This window comes from Oncorhynchus mykiss, chromosome 26 (assembly GCF_057628025.1).
Source record: "Oncorhynchus mykiss isolate SJ-2025 chromosome 26, ASM5762802v1, whole genome shotgun sequence".
Lineage (NCBI taxonomy): Eukaryota > Metazoa > Chordata > Actinopteri > Salmoniformes > Salmonidae > Oncorhynchus > Oncorhynchus mykiss.
The window spans coordinates 6,827,390-6,846,465 of NC_143047.1; the positions used below are offsets into that span (position 1 = coordinate 6,827,390).

At 42.1% G+C, this 19,076-nt stretch overlaps 1 protein-coding gene across 10 annotated transcripts in view; it reads left to right on the forward strand.

The window, feature by feature from the left end:
• Positions 1–19,076, forward strand: part of LOC110506284 (kinesin-like protein KIFC3) — a 72,491-nt gene that overhangs the window by 16,688 nt on the left and 36,727 nt on the right. For 4 of the 10 annotated variants that reach the window (XM_090221755.1, XM_090221756.1, XM_021585739.3 and 1 more), the window contains exon 1: positions 5,237–7,797. The exons of 3 other annotated variants lie outside the window; for them this stretch is intronic. In XM_090221755.1, the coding sequence (XP_090077881.1) occupies positions 7,414–7,797 (384 nt within the window). In that variant the 5' untranslated portion in view covers positions 5,237–7,413. Of the gene's footprint in view, positions 1–5,236; positions 7,798–10,324; positions 11,041–19,076 lie in introns of those variants that run through there. 3 more of the 10 variants (XM_090221760.1, XM_021585741.3, XM_090221764.1) reach the window with 1 other exon arrangement.

The following is a 19,076-nucleotide window of genomic DNA, read 5'->3' on the forward strand; positions in this document are numbered from 1 at the left end:
CTCAAGGATGATCAATGGAAACCGGATGCACCTGAGCTCAATTTTGAATACTCATTTACATTTTACATTTAGTTAATTCAATTTTTTTGAAATTTTATATACATTTCCAAACCTGTTTTCACTTTGTCGTTACGGGGTATTGTGTGTAGATTGACGAACATTGTTTATTTAATATATTTTAGATTTAAGGCTATAAAGTAACAATGTGGAAAAAGTCGAGGGGTCTGAATACTTTCCGAATGCACTATGTCTGCTGCAGAATGACGAGAGAGCATGAAACAATTTATGATCAGTCATTGAAATAAGTACCTAACCATGTTGGCTCACTTTTTAACCATTTTAGAACCTGTAGCGGCCATCGACGGCATTTTTTTTTCTTCAAATTAATATATTTTCAAACGATATCTGTCAAACTTCGCAAAATGAACTTGCTTACAACCTGTTGTCGTATTCGCGTGCCTGTCGTCAACAGCCATAAACTGGAAACAGGATATGCTGTATCTGTTTGGTGTTACTGATTTGGACACGTCTTTGAAAGCGATGATGTTTAGTGAAATAGCTAAGTAAACAGCAGATATACATTATCAGTCAAAGGTTTGGACACACCACATTCCAGGGTTTTTCTTTATTTTTACTCTTTTCTACATTGTAGAATACTAGTGAAGACATCAAAACTATGAAATAACACATATGGAATCATGTATTAACCAAAAAGTGTTAAATAAATCCAAAATATATTTAGATTCTTCAAACTAGCCACCCTTCGCCTTGATGACAGTTTAACACACTCAACCAGCTTCACCTGGAATGCTTTTCCAACAGTCTTGAAGGAGTTCCCACATGCTGAGCACTTGTTGGCTGCTTTTCCTAGACTCTGCAGTCCAACTCATCCCAAACCATCTCAAATGGGTTGAGGTTGGGTGATTGTGGAGGCCAGGTCATCTGATACAGCACTCCATCACTCTCCTTGGTCAAATAGCCCTTACACAGCCTGGATGTGTGTTAGGTCACTGTCCTGTTGAAAAATAAATGATAGTCCCACTGTAGTGCTGCTTTGATTGGCCGACAAAAATAAGCTACAGACCGGTGTGAAGGCTACCGGTCATTTTATGGGATGCATGTCGGGAAAACTACGTCCAAAAGTTTGTTTTATATTAAGAATTTGTAATGTCATGGCATATCCTTGTAAGTAACAATGTCACATGGATATTTTATTGTATTTAGAAAAGGCCTTTTCATTGTTAATTAATAAAGTAGATTTATATATTTTTTTTTTGCTCAAAAATGAATACTCACAAGTAATCAAATACTAACGTCCATTCGGTTATTCGAATATGCCCATCCCTAATTCAGATGGCCTCTAATACCACATTTGTGTGTTGGGTGGCTGAGGTTAAATCCTTTACCTAAAGCCCTAAAGTAAAGTGTGGCACATTTCTCCCGTAAGCTGCTTAAACGGCCACACCAGTAAAAATCCACTTTTTTTCAAGCTGAAAGACGATGTCAAAAAGTCATAATTTTAGTCAAAGTTTGATACATTTTTGATTTGAAGTGACATCTGTGTGAATGCGGTTTCTTTTCCTATGATATGACGCACAAATCATTTTCAGCCAACTTTTTATTTCAGGGCTGGGTTTTATTTGAACGTTACCACCCACCAACATGGCATTGTTTTATTAATCACAAATGGCTCCAGAGTTGTTCCTCTTTACAACTGAGATGAGCCAAACAGCCTTGTGGTCCACCTGGTCGCCTGGAGGTCCAAACGTATGCTTTTGCCCTGCAGCTATTTTGATCAGAAAATGATCAGAAACCATGGTATAATATTGAACATGTTCACCTTTGTTTTAGCTAGTCTGTACAAACAAAATGTATATACAGTGCGCTCCGAAAACATTGGGACAGTGACATCTTTTGTTTGTTTTTCGGCTCTGTACTTTGGATTTGAAATGAAACCGTGACTGTGAGGTTAAAGTGCAGACTGTCGGCTTTAATTTGAGGGTATGTTCATTCATACCGGGTGAACCGTTTAGATATTACAGCACTTTTTGTACATAGTCCCCCCCATTTTAGGGGACCAAAAGTATTGGAAATTCACTTGTGTATTAAAGTAGTCACAATTTATTATTTAGTCCCATATTCCTAGCACGCAATGATTACATCAAGCTTGTTGGATGCATTTGCATGTCTGGGGGGTATAATATATTTACGTCTAACTTTCTCACTCGTCATTATTCATGATTCATTCAGGACTATCCGTAATCATGTTAGCATCCACATTTAGAAACTGTTTAGAAACATACTCTATTCTTTTTTTTTCTTTTTTTTTTTACAATAATAGTGACTCCAAAATGACACTAGATTATTTACTATTACTTTCTATTGGGCACAAAATAGTCTGAAACACAAACAGCAAATGCATCCAACATGTATGATCATGAGCAAAGTCATTGTAGCCTATCATTTCACTTCCCCTGTGAGAATACTTGAGCACAGGCTGACTTGGCTTTTCTGTGCCCCAGCCAAAGCCTGCCGGCAGTTTACCTACCATAGTTGCACCATGTCCATTACAATGTAGAAAAACTAATGTCAGCCGTCTTTCAATGGTTATCCATATTACCGGAACGTCATCTTATTCTTTCAATGGTTATCCATATTACCGGAACGTCATCTTATTCTTTCAATGGTTATCCATATTACCGGAACTTCATCTTATTCTTTCAATGGTTATCCATATTACCGGAACGTCATCTTATTCTTTCAATGGTTATCCATATTACCGGAACGTCATCTTATTCTTTCAATGGTTATCCATATTACCGGAACTTCATCTTATTCTTTCAATGGTTATCCATATTACCGGAACTTCATCTTATTCTTTCAATGGTTATCCATATTACCGGAACGTCATCTTATTCTTTCAATGGTTATCCATATTACCGGAACGTCATCTTATTCTTTCAATGGTTATCCATATTACCGGAACGTCATCTTATTCTTTCAATGGTTATCCATATTACCGGAACGTCATCTTATTCTTTCAATGGTTATCCATATTACCGGAACGTCATCTTATTCTTTCAATGGTTATCCATATTACCGGAACGTCATCTTATTCTTTCAATGGTTATCCATATTACCGGAACCTCATCTTATTCTTTCAATGGTTATCCATATTACCGGAACGTCATCTTATTCTTTCAATGGTTATCCATATTACCGGAACTTCATCTTATTCTTTCAATGGTTATCCATATTACCGGAACGTCATCTTATTCTTTCAATGGTTATCCATATTACCGGAACGTCATCTTATTCTTTCAATGGTTATCCATATTACCGGAACGTCATCTTATTCTTTCAATGGTTATCCATATTACCGGAACGTCATCTTATTCTTTCAATGGTTATCCATATTACCGGAACTTCATCTTATTCTTTCAATGGTTATCCATATTACCGGAACTTCATCTTATTCTTTCAATGGTTATCCATATTACCGGAACTTCATCTTATTCTTTCAATGGTTATCCATATTACCGGAACTTCATCTTATTCTTTCAATGGTTATCCATATTACCGGAACTTCATCTTATTCTTTCAATGGTTATCCATATTACCGGAACTTCATCTTATTCTTTCAATGGTTATCCATATTACCGGAACGTCATCTTATTCTTTCAATGGTTATCCATATTACCGGAACGTCATCTTATTCTTTCAATGGTTATCCATATTACCGGAACGTCATCTTATTCTTTCAATGGTTATCCATATTACCGGAACGTCATCTTATTCTTTCAATGGTTATCCATATTACCGGAACGTCATCTTATTCTTTCAATGGTTATCCATATTACCGGAACATCATCTTATTCTTTCAATGGTTATCCATATTACCGGAACGTCATCTTATTCTTTCAATGGTTATCCATATTACCGGAACTTCATCTTATTCTTTCAAACTATTTTTTTATGGCGGATTCGTGGCCGCAATTTATGGAAGATGCTATAACTTTGGAGATTGGCCAGTGATTTCAATGCTTATGACATATGCAGCTCCAGAATCAGCTGGCTAATCTTTTGAAGACAGTGTAGTGGAAGCTAATGTGCATTTCTTCTCCGACAAGAAATTACGTGGAAATAGGGGTGTCAACTTCCTCTGCAGGGGGTTCTTTAAGCCAGGGAGTCTGAGCTACTTAAAATGAGACCAACTCACACACCTGAGATCTCTCGTACGCAGACATACACAAACACACACACACACACACGTTTGCACATTCTCATACTTTAGCACATACTCTCTTTCACTGTCTCTTTCACACACACGTTCTCACTCACTTCTAGGCCAAGGGTAAATGTTTGACTTCCTGGTTGACTCTGTATAACTCCACACCACGTGTCCCACTGTAATTGTTTTGACTTGTCTCCTGTAATGTAGGCTGAGATTATAGTTCTTTTAATGCACTGGAAACAAATCTGATCACTGCACCCATGCCTTATCAGCTTTATGGTTTGATTCAAATCAGCCACTTAACCTGCTATTGAACCTCAGACCTTGTTTACTAGTCTCTCACTCTCTCGGTGCCCTTGCCTTGCTCTTTGATGTAAGGGTTTATTGTGTGTGGAGTAGACGGGTCTATTCTATACTGCCCGATGGTACAGGTCTAAAATGGTGTGAGATTCTTTTGCAATCTTTTTTTTGTTATTCAGGTGACTTCATGTGGTTGCTCAGCTGGCCTGCCCCATGCCATGCCATGTATTGTCATGGGTCCCTGAAAGTGCAATCTTGAGTCCCACGAGAGGGCTGATAATTTGGGCCAAAAGGGTGGGTAGATTGTGTTATCCAAAAGGAATGTGTTCCAACAGACCAATTTGATCGAGGAGAATGGGGCGTTGTAATCTGTCTAGCGATCCAATAGTTGCGAGTTTGCGTCGGGGACAGCTGTAGCGTTTTAGCTAACCCTTAATTCTAAATTTAAGCCAAATCCGCTAACCTGCTATGTAAATTTCCCTGACATTTGTCATTTTAGTTCCCCTAAACTTTTACATCAACTAACAACCTTTAGTTGTTAGTTCCCCCAACCACCAACGTAAATCCTCCCCATAACCCTCCTTTATTATGGCGCAACCTAGTCTCAGAGATGGATGTATAATAGTGAAAGGGGGATACCTAGTCAGTTGTCCAACTGAAATGTGTCTTCCGCATTTGAACCCAACCCCTCTGAATCAGAGAGGTGCGGGTGGATGCCTTAATCGATTAAGGCATCCACGTCTTCAGTAAACGGGGAAAACTATACATCCTCCAAGATTGTATTATAAATGACATAATCCAATTCGTATGCTATTGTACAACCAGGTAAGATTTAGGATACCATATGTCCTATAATTCGTATGATATTTATTATCAGCTATTCCATTCATAATGTTACCTAACATAATATATCATACTGCATGGAGTGTCACAGATTTACGAACAGAATAATGATTACCCTGAGACCACGTTGACTTGGTGGGTCATAAAACTGGATTGGGTCACTGCTAAACCGTTTTTGGATTCATTCAGTCATAGTGCCTTATTCATTGTGTGTACTAGCTCATCCTAGCCGGCCTCCTTTCTGGGGTCCCCTCCCCAAGTGTGTGTGTGTGTGTGCCCTGTCCCATCCCGTCCCCTTCATTAGGATCCTGAAAGTGATCACTCAAGCGGAAGACTTCTCCTTTGTCCCCATAGGACCATGTTAGCCTAGAGAACCACTCCATGTTTACAGTATGTCACAGAACAGGAAACCAGAACTGTGACTGTCCAGGACCGCTGGGTACAAAGTGACCGCAGTGACCTCGCTGACTGCCTTGGATTGCGCATCACGATTCAAACGCCGTGATCGACACTGTCAGTTCCCATTGTGGCTTGGTTCCATAGCTGCACGGTTGCCATGGCATTGCTGTGCAGGGCTGTCACGTACCAGGAAGACGGTGAGGCATACAGGACACCAACTAACAAGGTCGCCTCTGAGATCAGTTTGAATTGATATGGTGGAACTCCAAACAGATGCAGGTGGGAATTATATATATATTTCTTTTAATTAAACTCTTTCCACTCAGTTGGTATTGTTTTGTACATACATCCATATCAATAGTGTATTATGAGTTACATCACCAGCGCATGGCCGGCTCTGTCCCATTCCAGCGCTTATCCTGCAGCGACAGATGGACAGAACACAGGGAGGGAGGGTGAGAGCGAGAGTGGATGAAGATACTTTCTCTTTCTGGAGAGTTGCAGAACAGCACATGATAGGGCAGTGAACTCGGTGCATGAGTGGAGAGGGAGAGCTGGAGAGCGACCGAACAAGGGAAGAGGTGTAGATGTCGCACCCTATCTCTGTCCAGAGACTTTTCAGGGAGGACGGGTCAGCAGGAAGAGGGAAATGGGAGAGGAATTTACTTTGGACCTGTCGATCAATTACACCATCCTGGATTGGGCCGTAAAAAACAGTAAATTAGCAGGACAGTAAACAACGACATTCCTACACTGTTTGACGTTTGCAAGGGTTTTAGGGGTGTGTGTGTGTGTTCAGTGAGTTATCTGCTTGTGATCCTGCTTTTGTGTAGATTTTAATATCGACTAGTTCTGTGTATGGTTGATGGTCAAGGTGTGTGTCTGTAGTTACCTGGAGAGACTGAGCCAGCCGTCTGCTCCTGTGGGTTTTGTGTTACCTGAGCTCCACCGGCTTGGCAGCGGGACAGCAATCACCTTTACAATAGGACAGGGTCCAAAACCTTATCGTTGTTCTGAGGAACTGTAAAGGCGGTGTTTCAAAGATGTGTGTGGTTCTGTGGAAGTCTTGTCTCGGAGTGGGAGGGGCCAGAAGAGGCACAGGGACAGAGTTGACACAGGTGAGATATAAAAGCAGGCGTGTGTGTGTGACCGTGTGTATCTGAGGATCACACTCACTCACCTCTCGTCCGTCTACGTCTGTTGACCGGAGAACAGACTTGGGGATTATCGGACAGTTGATGAGCTTTAGGGCACTGCCATTGTCCAGGGGATCAACACACACAGAGGAGAACTTTTGAACTTGGCTGCAGTACAGATTGTGCAGTACAGAGATTATAGTACAGGACAGAACTTTGGAACTGTTCTCGCTGTGGATACGCTTGTTGCCATCTCTCGCACTCAGTCTTCAGCTCTCCAACTCATGACATCTGCAAGGACTCGGACCACAGAAGATACACCTGGAGCTCTGACTGCCATTCACAACTAGACCTCAACAACAATGGAACCCCTCCTTCATAACAGCTTATAAGCTATCATAACAACCTGTGGCTCTTCAACAGTTCCTGTCCCATTCAAACAAGGGAGACCTTGTTTGTGGGAGAACGGAGCGAACCAACCTGCCCACGGGGGGGGGGATCATGTATGTGCTTTGCACCCTGGTGGTACTGAGTATCCACAGCCTCTTTAAGAGCCGACACAAGACCCTGGACCCCGGCGACAAAGAGGCTGGAGATGGGGCCACGTTGCCTGGGGACAAGGCCCCTCCGCTGGGGGAGGGAGGCAGGGTAAGGGACCCCGGGCCTGGAGGTCTTGGATGGGGTGTGGGGCCCAGGGAGAGGGAGAGAGGGGTGACTGTAGCCCTCTCTCAGGGGAAGAGGCAGAGGGCTGTAGACCGGAAGGCTGCAGGCTGCAACTGCGCAAACAAACGTAGAGGTGACCGGGAGCTGCGCTGCAGCCAGGGCAGGCTGGGATGCGGAGGAGGCAGCCTGGAGAATGTGCCGGACAGCAGAAAACAATTGCAGGTGAGAGGAGGGGAAGACTGGGATGGAGGGTGTTTTGAGAAAGGAATAGAGACGATTGGGGTGAGGGCATGCTAAGGAGAACAAGAGGGAGGGGGAGGGGTGTGCCTAGATGTGCAAACCAGCACGTAGGCACAGGTATGTTTGTAATGCCATGCCAGTCTCACAGACACAGATAAGGCACCAATCTAATTAATCAAGTACCAATCATAAATATTGTGGTACAGAAGTCCTGAGGTTTAAAATTTGATTCCAGATTATGTTGAAGTCCTTTATAATGAGAAGCAGCACCATGTTAGTTTAGTTTTTATGTAATTATGTGCTTGTGTGACTGAGTTGGAGAGAGAATCTAAGCGCTGCTCCAGCAGTCTTAACCTTTCTGGGCTAATGAAAGAATGTGGGTAGTAGTTTATGGGTGATTATGGGCCTTGGCAGTTCACCAACGATTACCTTGAGGTTCACATTAGTGAGGAATGTGATGACCGTAGCCCATTTTCCTGCCCTCCATCTCCTTTTCCCTCTTTCCCTCCCTTATTCTGAAAAAATTGTCACCCTCCTGATTTTCTTAATTTCACCCTCCCCTGCATCCTTCTTTCCCTTCTCTCTGACCAACCTGTTCCATAGCACCACTGTGATGTAGCTAGCTTTCATTATCCCACATTAGCATTGGAGGTAAAAGCCCAGTCAAATCCCCTCCTAACCTGCTGACTATATACCTATTGGTGGTATGAGTTATGGCAGTTTGCGTGCTGATGCTAAAGTGGGCCGTAATGTCCCTGCGTTCCGGGGGAAATGGATTCAGATCATTGTTTATGTAACCATGTTGTTAATCTGAGGACAGCAACACACTCTCTGCTCTGTGTGTTTCGGGAAAAGTGGACTTTAATCCCTCACAATGCTATAATTCTGGCTGTTGGTACAATGACACATAACCTTAACCTAGGGCTGGGCGATATGGCCAAAATATCATATCGCGGTATTTATTTATATCATATCGCGGTATTTATTTCTTTTTTAAGAAATTGGACTGTAATGACAGTATTTTATGTTTTTGCATAATAGAAGTTTATACATTTGCTTTATGAGTAGTGCGTGATTCAACTTCAACCCAAAACAAAATTCTGCATTTTCATCCATTTCTGCATTTCCTGCACTCATTTGAGATCATTTCCACACTGCCACGTAGGGCTGCACTATATGGGCAAACAATCTGATTTGACTTGCGCTTTAGAGCAAAACACTTGGTGTAATCATGGAAATAGAATGAATGCCGTGTTTGACATGACAAAGAAAAAATGCCACGGACTAGTTGTGACAGGGTAGGAACCAAAGTGTTGATAATTGTTTCCTAGGGGACCCTATCATTTTTGGCTACTTTGAATGTTTTCTCTTAGCTACCTCATGTAGCTAACATATTCATGCTTCACCTATTCCTTTTTGATTTGGAAGATACTGCTGCACAAACATGCTGATTTAGGACTATACCTGTATACCTGTATTTTTAGGCTGTATATTTATTAGCGAGCTAGCCAGCCAGGTAAAAAACGATTAGCATTAGCGGCTAACAAGATTTAGGCACAACGTCCTAAGAATAGACAAACTAGCTGTTTGCAGATGTAAGAAACACAAACTTGTGTAATTATAGAACGCCAGTGGATTTATATTAAGAAGCAAAGTGAAAGCAGTGTTGTTGTCATCAACATTGTTGCATGTGCTGCATTGACCATGCAGACTGAACACAAGTGCCTCGTTGTCGAGGAACAACAAATGTGTTCCTTGAGTGACAGGGTGGGGGATAGGTCTGTGTGGAAAGCAGAGAGGAGAGTGATGACTCAAGCAGCGAAGTAAACTATGAAAGTGACGTTACACTCGGCATATCACATTTAACAAACAAAACAATCAAATAAGTTATAGAAGTTTTTTTTTAACTAACTGCTCTGCATCAATACCGGTATATTGTACAGTATACCGCCCAGCCCTACCTTCACGTCACCCAGTCTCTCTCAACCCCATTCCCCACTCTCCTGGTCATAGGGAGGGCCCTCTCTCTGAATCACCCTCATTTTGACGTTTGTTCCTGTAAATCCCCAAACAACGCTTTGGCTACACAACTAAGACTTTGAGGGAACGCTAAGGAAGTTTGATTAAGTAACATTCTCACAGAGGGAGCATGGTCACTGTGCAGGCATCTGATGTTCTCTACATTCAACATCTACAACATTATTAATAAGTAAAGGACAAACTACACCAGGAACTTGAGTGTTCTGATAACGCTAGAATAATGCCTTGCAAATGGTGTGTTCATGTTTTACCGTTGTGCTCATGAAGCGGGTTACCTGAGCCAAGGTATAGTGTGTTTCATCTTTAATTCCCTGCGGTACAGCGCCAATCCCCTCAACACCTTCTGTGTGTGTCTGCTAGTTTTTCTATATACACACACACACACCAGCCTTTACCTCAGTTTCCCTCCGTATGAGTAGTCACACAGACCTGGTCTAGAAAACTCCATTACCCAGCAGTGAGGAGTGAGGGGCTCTGGCTTGAGTGTTCGTGAATTGTCAGTGAAGCAGCTCTCGCACACGGTGTAATTTACAGTACTACTTGTTTTGATCAATATACCTTTGAGCAGTGGCAGCCATAGGAGACCATATTTTATTTGTGTGTGCATATTTCAGTGTGTACTTTTAGTTACACTGTGGCTTAGGATCAAGTGTATGGCTTAGGATCAAGTGTATGGCTTACGGACAATAACAAGAGTGTGTGTGTGCCCTTGTTACAAGAGCCATTTTCCCTTTTAAGTAATAAAGGATGTGAGGAGACGGGCAATGGTGTGTTTTGTAAACGCATACGTGCACACACACACAAACGCAGTTCTCTGTTAAATATTGCAGGCAGAGGGAAGAGAGCTGAGAGGATCCACGCTTCATTTGTGGCTGAAATATTTATTTCTCCGCAGGAGAGCGAGGGGGAGCGACAGAGAGGGAGGGCACTGGAAGATGGAGAAAGGGAGGGGGAAAGAATGAGGGTGGCTACAGGAGTGAAATGATGCTGGCTCCGATTCTGCTGTTACTAAGGAACGGAGCGAGGGTGCGGTGTTAGAGACGGGGGAGAGAAGGGGGGCTGGCTGGTGACTGAGTTCTCGCCGGGGGTGTGTGTTGATCTGCGAGTGTGTTTTTTTCCGCCGCGTAAAGATGGTCTCTACAGCGATGCAGGGATGATCAGGACACAGAGACCGCAGGGTGGGAGGTGAGTACCCTAAAGAAAAGGAATGGATAGATGGCTGGGTGAGAAATGGAGAGAGAAAAGAGGGGGACATGTTGAGCGAGGAGTGAGAGGTAGCCACTAGCGATAGACAGAGAGAAATAAAAAGGGATAGAATAACTGCAGGAGAAAGAGAGAAAGGGCTGTCATAGTGTTGTTTTTCCTCCAGTGTTCCATTTCCCTGTTGTTGACCGAGGGTCCCCGTATGGTATCTTTTTCCATCTGTCTTTGTTAAGGGTTTACCCATATCTAGTAATCCCAGTCCATATGGTGTCGTGCTGATGAATTGATCTCAACCTTATTCTGATGCATTGTTTTTTTTTTTTCAACCTCCCCAGAGCTGTGTGATGTTGAGCAGACCGGTTCTGACACTTGACGCATGGTGAAAGCAGATTCCTTCTGTTAGAGTCCTGCGCTAGCTCTTGTCTGGCAGGCTATGTCTATCCTTTCTGTCTCAGGCTACGTCTATCTCCTTGTCCGCTAGCAGCATTTTAGCTACAGACTTATGTGCTAGCTGTCTAGTCTGTGTTTTTATAAATGTGCAATAAAAGTACTCATTTATTTAAGGAATTGGTGACTAGTTCTCATTCTGAGAAACAAGCATCTTCTTATCCAGGTAGGCCACTTGATTTCAACATCTGAACAAAGTGAACGGGCAATGTTGTTCAAACAGTTGGAGATGGAAAGGAGGGTGTATTCATAACAGCTCAACTGTTCTAACTTGTTATCAAGCAAATAGATTAGCTGGCTACTCACTAGCATGTGGGCTTGTGCTTGAGAGATTGTTTGAGACCTACAGTATGTTAAAGGAAATTCCACCCAAAATCGATCTATTGGTATTTGCTTCCTTAGTCCATTGTTGATGTAGTCCCAAAATGTTTTGCATATCAGCAATCCAGCTTCCAAGACTGACTCTCGAAGTACAGCCAGTACGATGCAGTTTCTTGACAACTTGATTGCTAAAACAATGGTCTAATGAAAGAAATACCAAAATGTAGTTTTGGGCTGGGGTTTTCCTTTAATTTTCTATAATGCCTACTAAGAAGTTGGTCATTATTAGCAGGTTAGTGGTTTTTTGTAATTAATCTTGTTCTGGAGGCAGCTCTGCAGAGTGGTCATTAGCTGGCACAGTCATAAAATCTGAAAACCTAACCTTAACCCTAACCACATTGCTAACCCTAATGCTTAACCTTAAACTAAAGGGACACTTTTGGATATCGGCAATGAAGCCCTTTATCTACTTCCCCAGAGTCAGATGAACCAGTGGATACCCTTTTTATACAATACTTCTTTCTCTTTGCAGTTTGAAGGAAGTTGCTAACTAGCGTTAGCGTAATTGTTAACTAGCGTTAGCGCAACGTCTGGAAGTCTATGGGTAACTGCTAGCATGCAAGTAGTTACCGTAGACTTCCAACCATTGTTCTAACTCTAGTTAGCATTGGCTTGCAATTACCTCCAACTTCCTTCATACTGGATACAGAGACCATACAAGTGGTATCCACTTCCTCAGAGTTCATCTGACTCTGAGGAAGTAGATAAAGTGCTACACTGCCAAAATCCCAAAGTATCCCTTTAAGACCAAAAGCAAATTTTTTTTGTTTATATGAATTTTTACAAAATAGCCAATTTTGACTTTAAGGGAAAATCACTCAGTTCTGCCTCCAGGACAATACTCATGACAATACAAGTAAATCTGCTCATTATTAGTGCATTGTGCATGGTTCAGGTTACATTTTTAACAAAAATGTCATTTTCATAGACTTGAAAGCCAGATCAGTGATTATTGCAAAAAAGCAGGTTAAACTATTTTGATAAAATAATTAAATTATTACCTATGGTTGTGGAAGGCTTATTTATTCACTAATATATATGTGTGTGTGTGTGTGTGTGTGTGTGTGTGTGTGTGTGTGTGTGTGTGTGTGTGTGTGTGTATAAATATATTAAATCGAGATGATTTTCAGGCCATATCGCTAAGCTCTACTTCAAGGGGGGGCTTCAGGCCATCTGACTGTACAGTAGGAGCTAGACAGTGACATACTGCCTGACCACAGGAAGCTTGTGCTGTCAGACTCCCTATAGCCTTGTGTGTTTAAATAATGTATGTTATAGGCTGGTAAATTTTAAAGAGCTCTTTGTTAGTGATACAAAGCCCTTGTCTCTCTCTCTAGGAGCACTAAAACAGTCCTCATAATTGGGTCTGTCAAAGCCCCCTTACAGGGCAGTGAAAGCATAGTGAAATGTGTTTTGTGATTATTAAAACTCAAATCCTTAACCCCTTCGTCAGGAATGTTCCAATAAACAGGGCTTTATGGTTCCCAGGAAGAGCCTGCTCAGACAGTGGATCTGTAGCTGTGTTAGACTGAAAGCCCTCGCCCCACAACGAGACTGAGAAAAGGGGCTTGTTGGACTGTTTCTCTATTCCTATTTTCATAGCCATAAACGGTCTTTGTTCATTTGCAATATTTTTGACTGTAGTCTATTTCAAGTTTAGTGTGCCTGGTGGTTTTTCATTCTATGGTCATCTCCCTGTTGTCGTAGCAGAAGGACACATAGACAAAAGCTATGTAGCCCTGAGGGAAACACTGATTCAACACACACATACATGCTGGTTAAGTGTGCCATGAATTCTAAATAAATCACATACCGTGTCACCAGCATAGCACCATCACACCACCACCTCCATGCTTTTACAGTGGGAAATACACATGCGGAGATCATCCATTCACCCACACAGCATCTGTTCATACATACAGTTGAAGTCGGAAGTTTACATACACTTAGGTTGGAGATATTTTTCAACAAAACTATAGTTTTGACAAGTCGGGTTAGGACATCTGCTTTGTGTATGACACAAGTCATTTTTCCAACTGTTTACAGACAGATTATTTCACTTATAATTCACTGTATCACAATTCCAGTGGGTCAGAAGTTTACATACACTAAGTTGACTGTGCCTTGTAAAATTCCAGAAAAGTATGTTATGGCTTTAGAAGCTTCTGAAATGCTAATTGACATCATTTGAGTCAATTGGAAGTGTACCTGTGGATGTATTTCAAGGCCTACCTTCAAACTCCGTGTCGCTATACTTGACATCATGGGAAAATCTAAATAAATCAGCCAAGAACTCAGAATTTTCTTTTGTAGACCTCCACAAGTCTGGTTCATCCTTGGGAGCAATTTCCAAACGCCTTAAGGTACCACGTTCATCTGTACAAACAATAGTATGCAAGTATAAACACCATGGGAACATGCAGCTGTCATACCGCTCAGGAAGGAGACACGTTCTGTCTCCTAGAGATGAATGGTGAGAAAAGTGCAAATTGCCCCAGAACAGCAGCAAAGGACCTTGTGAAAATGCTGGAGGAAACCGGTACAAAAGTATCTATATCCACAGTAAAACAAGTCCTATATCGACATAACCTGAAAGGCTGCTCAGCGAGGAAGAAGCCACTGCTCCAAAACCGCCATAAAAAAGCCAGACTACGGTTTGCAACTGCACATGGGGAGAAATATTGTACTTTTTGGAGAAATGTCCTCTGGTCTGATGAAACAGAAATAGAACTGTTTGGTCATAATGACCATCGTTATGTTTGGAGGAAAAAGGGGGGAGGCCTGCAAGCCAAAGAATACCATCCCCACTGTGAAGCACGGGGGTGGCAGCATCATGTTGTGGGGGTGCTTTGCTGCAGGAGGGACTGGTGCACTTCACAAAATAGATGGCATCATGACATCAACATCTCAAGACATCAGTCAGGAAGTTAAAGCTTGGTCGTAAATGGGTCTTCCAAATGGACAAGGACCCCAAGCATACTTCCAAAGTTGTGGCAAAATGGCTAAAGGACAACAAAGTCAAGGTATTGGAGTGACCATCACAAAGCCCAGACCTCAATCCTATAGAAAATTTGTGTTGGCAGAACTGAAAAAGCGTGTGCGAGCAAGGAGGCCAGCTCTGTCAGGAGGAATGGGCCAAAATTCACCCAACTTATTGTGGGAAGCTTGTGAAAGGCTACCTGAAACGTTTGACCCAAGTTAAACAATTTAAAGACAATGCTACCAAATACACTCAATTAGTATGTTAACTTCTGACCCACTGGGAATGTGATGAAAGAAATAAAAGCTGAAATAATTCTCTCTACTATTAATCTGACACTTCGCATTTTTAAAATAAAGTGGTGATCCTAACTGACCTAAGACAGAGAATTTTTAAATGTCAGGAATTGTGAAAAACTGAGTTTAAATATATTCGGCTAAGGTGTATGTTAACTTCCAACTTCAACTGTGTATCTCTATCGCTCGCTCACTCTCACTACATGACCAAAAGTATGTGGACACATGCTCGTCATTCCAAAATCATAGACATTAATGTAGAATTGGTCCACCCTTTGCTGCTATAACAGACCACACTCTTCTGGGAAGGCTTTCCTCTAGATGTTGGAATATTGCTGAGGGGACTTGCTTCCGTTCAGCCACGAGTGTTAGTGATGTCGGGCACTGATGTTGGGCGATTAGGCCTGGCTCACAGTCGTCGTTCAATTCATCCCAAAGGTGTCTGATGGGGTTGAGTACAGGGCTCTGTGCAGGCCAGTCAAGTTCTTCCACACCGATCTCGACAAACCAATTCTGTATGGACCCCGCTTTTTGCACAGGGTCATTGTCATGCCGAAACAGGAAAGGGCCTTCCCCAAACTGTTGCTACAAAATTGGAAGCACAGAATCATCTTGAATGTCATTGCATGCTGTTGCGTTAAGGTCTCCCTTCACTTGAACTAAGGGGCCTAGCCCCATACCATTATTCCTCCTCCACCAAACTTTACAGTTGGCACTATGCATTGGGGCAGGTAGTGTTCTGCTGGCATCCGCCAAACCCAGATTTGTCTTTCGGACTGCCAGATGGTGAGCGTGATTCATCACTCCAGAGAACGCTTTTTAGCCACACATTGCATGGATGTGTGCTCACTTTTATACACCTGTCAGCAACGGGTGTGGCTAAAAATAGCCGAATCCACTAATTTGAAGGTGTGTGTCTGTGTCTCACTGTCAACTGCGTTTATTTTCAGCAAACTTAACGTGTAAATATTTGTACGAACTTAAGATTCAACAACTAAGACATAAACTGAACAAGTTCTACAGATATGCGACTAACAGAAATGGAATAATGTGTCCAAATCAAAAGTAAGAGTCAGTATCTGGTGTGGCCACCAGCTGCATTAAGTACTGCAGTGCATCTCCTCCTCATGGACTGCACCAGATTTGCCCGTTCTTGCTGTGAGATGTTACCACGCTCTTCCACCAAGGCACCTGCAATTTCCCGGACATTTCTGGGGGGGAATGGCCCTAGCCATCGCCCTCCAATCCATCAGGTCCCAGACGTGCTCAATGGGATTGAGATCCGGGCTCTTCGCTGGCCATGGCAAAACACTGACATTCCTGTCTTGCAGGAAATCACGCACAGAACGAGCAGTATGGCTGGTGGCATTGTCATTAGAGGTCGACAGATTATGATTTTTTTTTTCGATTATTGGAGGACCGAAAAAGCCGATACCGATTTAAAAAAATAAAATAAAAATAAAAAATAAATAAAATAAATTAAAAAAAATAATAATATATATATTTAATGACAATTAGAACAATACTGAATTAACACTTATTTTAACTTAATATAATACATCAATAAAATCAATTTAGCCTCAAATAAATAATGAAACATGTTCAATTTGGTTTAAATAATGCAAAAACAAAGTGTTGGAGAAGAAAGTAAAAGTGCAATATGTGCCATGTAAGAAAGCTAACGTTTAAGTTCCTTGCTTAGAACATGAGAACATATGAAAGCTGGTGGTTCCTTTTAACATAAGTCTTCAATATTCCCAGGTAAGAAGTTTTAGGTTGTCATTATAGGACTATTTCCCTCTATACCATTTGTATTTCATGAACCTTTGACTATTGGATGTTCTTATAGGCACTTTAGTATTGCCAGTGTAACAGTATAGCTTCTGTCCCTCTCCTCGCTCCTCCCTGGGCTCGAACCAGGAACACATTGACAACAGCCACCCTTGAAGCAGCGTTACCCATGCAGAGCAAGAGAAACAACCACTCCCAGGCTCAGAGCGAGTGACGTTTGAAACGCTATTAGTGCTCGCTAACTAGCTAGCCATTTCACTTCGTTTACACCAGCCTCATCTCGGGAGTTGATAGGCTTGAAGTCATAAACAGCGCAATGCTTGATGCACAACAAAGAGCTGCTGGCAAAACGCAAAGAAAGTGCTGTTTGAATTAATGTTTAAGCGCCTGCTTCTGCCTACCACCGCTCAGTCAGATACTTAGATACTTGTATGCTTGTATGCTCAGTCAGATGATATGCAAGGCAGGACACGCTAGATAATATCTAGTAATATCAACCATGTGTAGTTAACTAGTGAGTGATTGATTGATTGTTTTTATAAGATAAGTTTAATGCTAGCATACCTTGGCTTACTGCATTCGCGTAACAGGCAGTCTCCTTGTGGAGTGCAACGAGAGAGAGGAGAAGCAGGTCTTTATAGCGTTGGACTAGTTAACTGTAAGGTTGCAAGATTGAATCCCCCGAGCTGACAAGGTGAAAATCTGTCATTCTGCCCCTGAACGAGGCAGTTAACCCACCGTTCCTAGGCCGTAATTGAAAATAAGAATGTTCTTAACTGACTTGCCCAGTTAAATAAAGATTAAAGCTGTAAAAAAAAAAATGACCAAGTTATGAAAACTTGAAATTGGCCCTAATTAATCGGCCATTCCGATTAATCGGTCGACCACTAATTGTCATGCTGGAGGGTAATTGAGATTGCCTGTAATGACAATAAGCTCAGTCCGATGATGCTGTGACACGCCACCCCAGACCATGACGGACCCTCCATCTCCAATTCGATCCCGCTCCAGAGTACAGGCCTCGGTGTAACGATCATTCCTTAGACGATAAACGCGAATCCGACCATCACCCCTGGTGAGACAAAATCGCGACTCGTCAGTGAAGAGCAATTATTGCCAGTCCTGTCTGGTCCAGCGACGGTGGGTTTGTGCCCATAGGTGACGTTGTTACCGGTAATGTCTGGTGAGGACCTGCCTTACAACAGACCTGCAAGCCCTCAGTCCAGCTTCTCAGCATTTTGTGGACAGTCTGAGCACTGATGGAGGGATTGTGCATTCCTGGTGTAACTCGGGCAGTTGTTGCCATCCTGAACCTGTCTCGCAGGTGTGATGTTCGGATGTACTGATCCTGTGCAGGTGTTGTTACATATAGTCTGCCACTGCGAGGACGATCAGCTGTCCGTCCTGTCTCCCAGTCTTAAGCGTCTCACAGTACGGACATTGCAATGTATTGCCCTGGCCACATCCACAGTCCTCATTTCTCCTTGCAGCATGCCAATGGCACGTTCACGTAGATGAGCAGGGACAATGAACATCATTCTTTTGGTGTTTTTCAGAGTCAGTAAAAAGGCCTCTCTAGTGTCCTAAGTTTTCATAACTGTGACCTTAATTGCCTACCGTCTGTAAGCTGTTAGTGTCTTAACGACCGTTCCACAGGTGCAAGCTCATTAATTGTTTATGGTTCATTGAACAAGCATGGGAACAGTGTTTAAACCCTTTACAATGAAGATCTGTGAAGTTATTTGGATTTTTACAAATTATCTTTGAAAGACAGGGTCCTGAAAAAGGCATGTTTTCTTTTTTAGCTGAGTTATATATATCCACACGCACGCACTACCGTTCAAAAGTTTGGGGTCACTTAGAAATATATTTTTCTTTGAAAGCGAAGCAAATTGTTGTTCCATTAAAATAACATAATTGATCAGAAATACAGTGTAGACATTGTTAATGTTGTAAATGACTATTGTAGCTGGAAATGGCTGATATTTATATGGAATATCTACATTTACCAGCAACGATCACTCCTGTGTTCCAATGGCACGTTGTGTTCACTAATCCAAGTTTATAATTTTAAAGGGCTAATTGATCATTAGAAATCCCTTTTGTAATTCTGTTAGCACAGC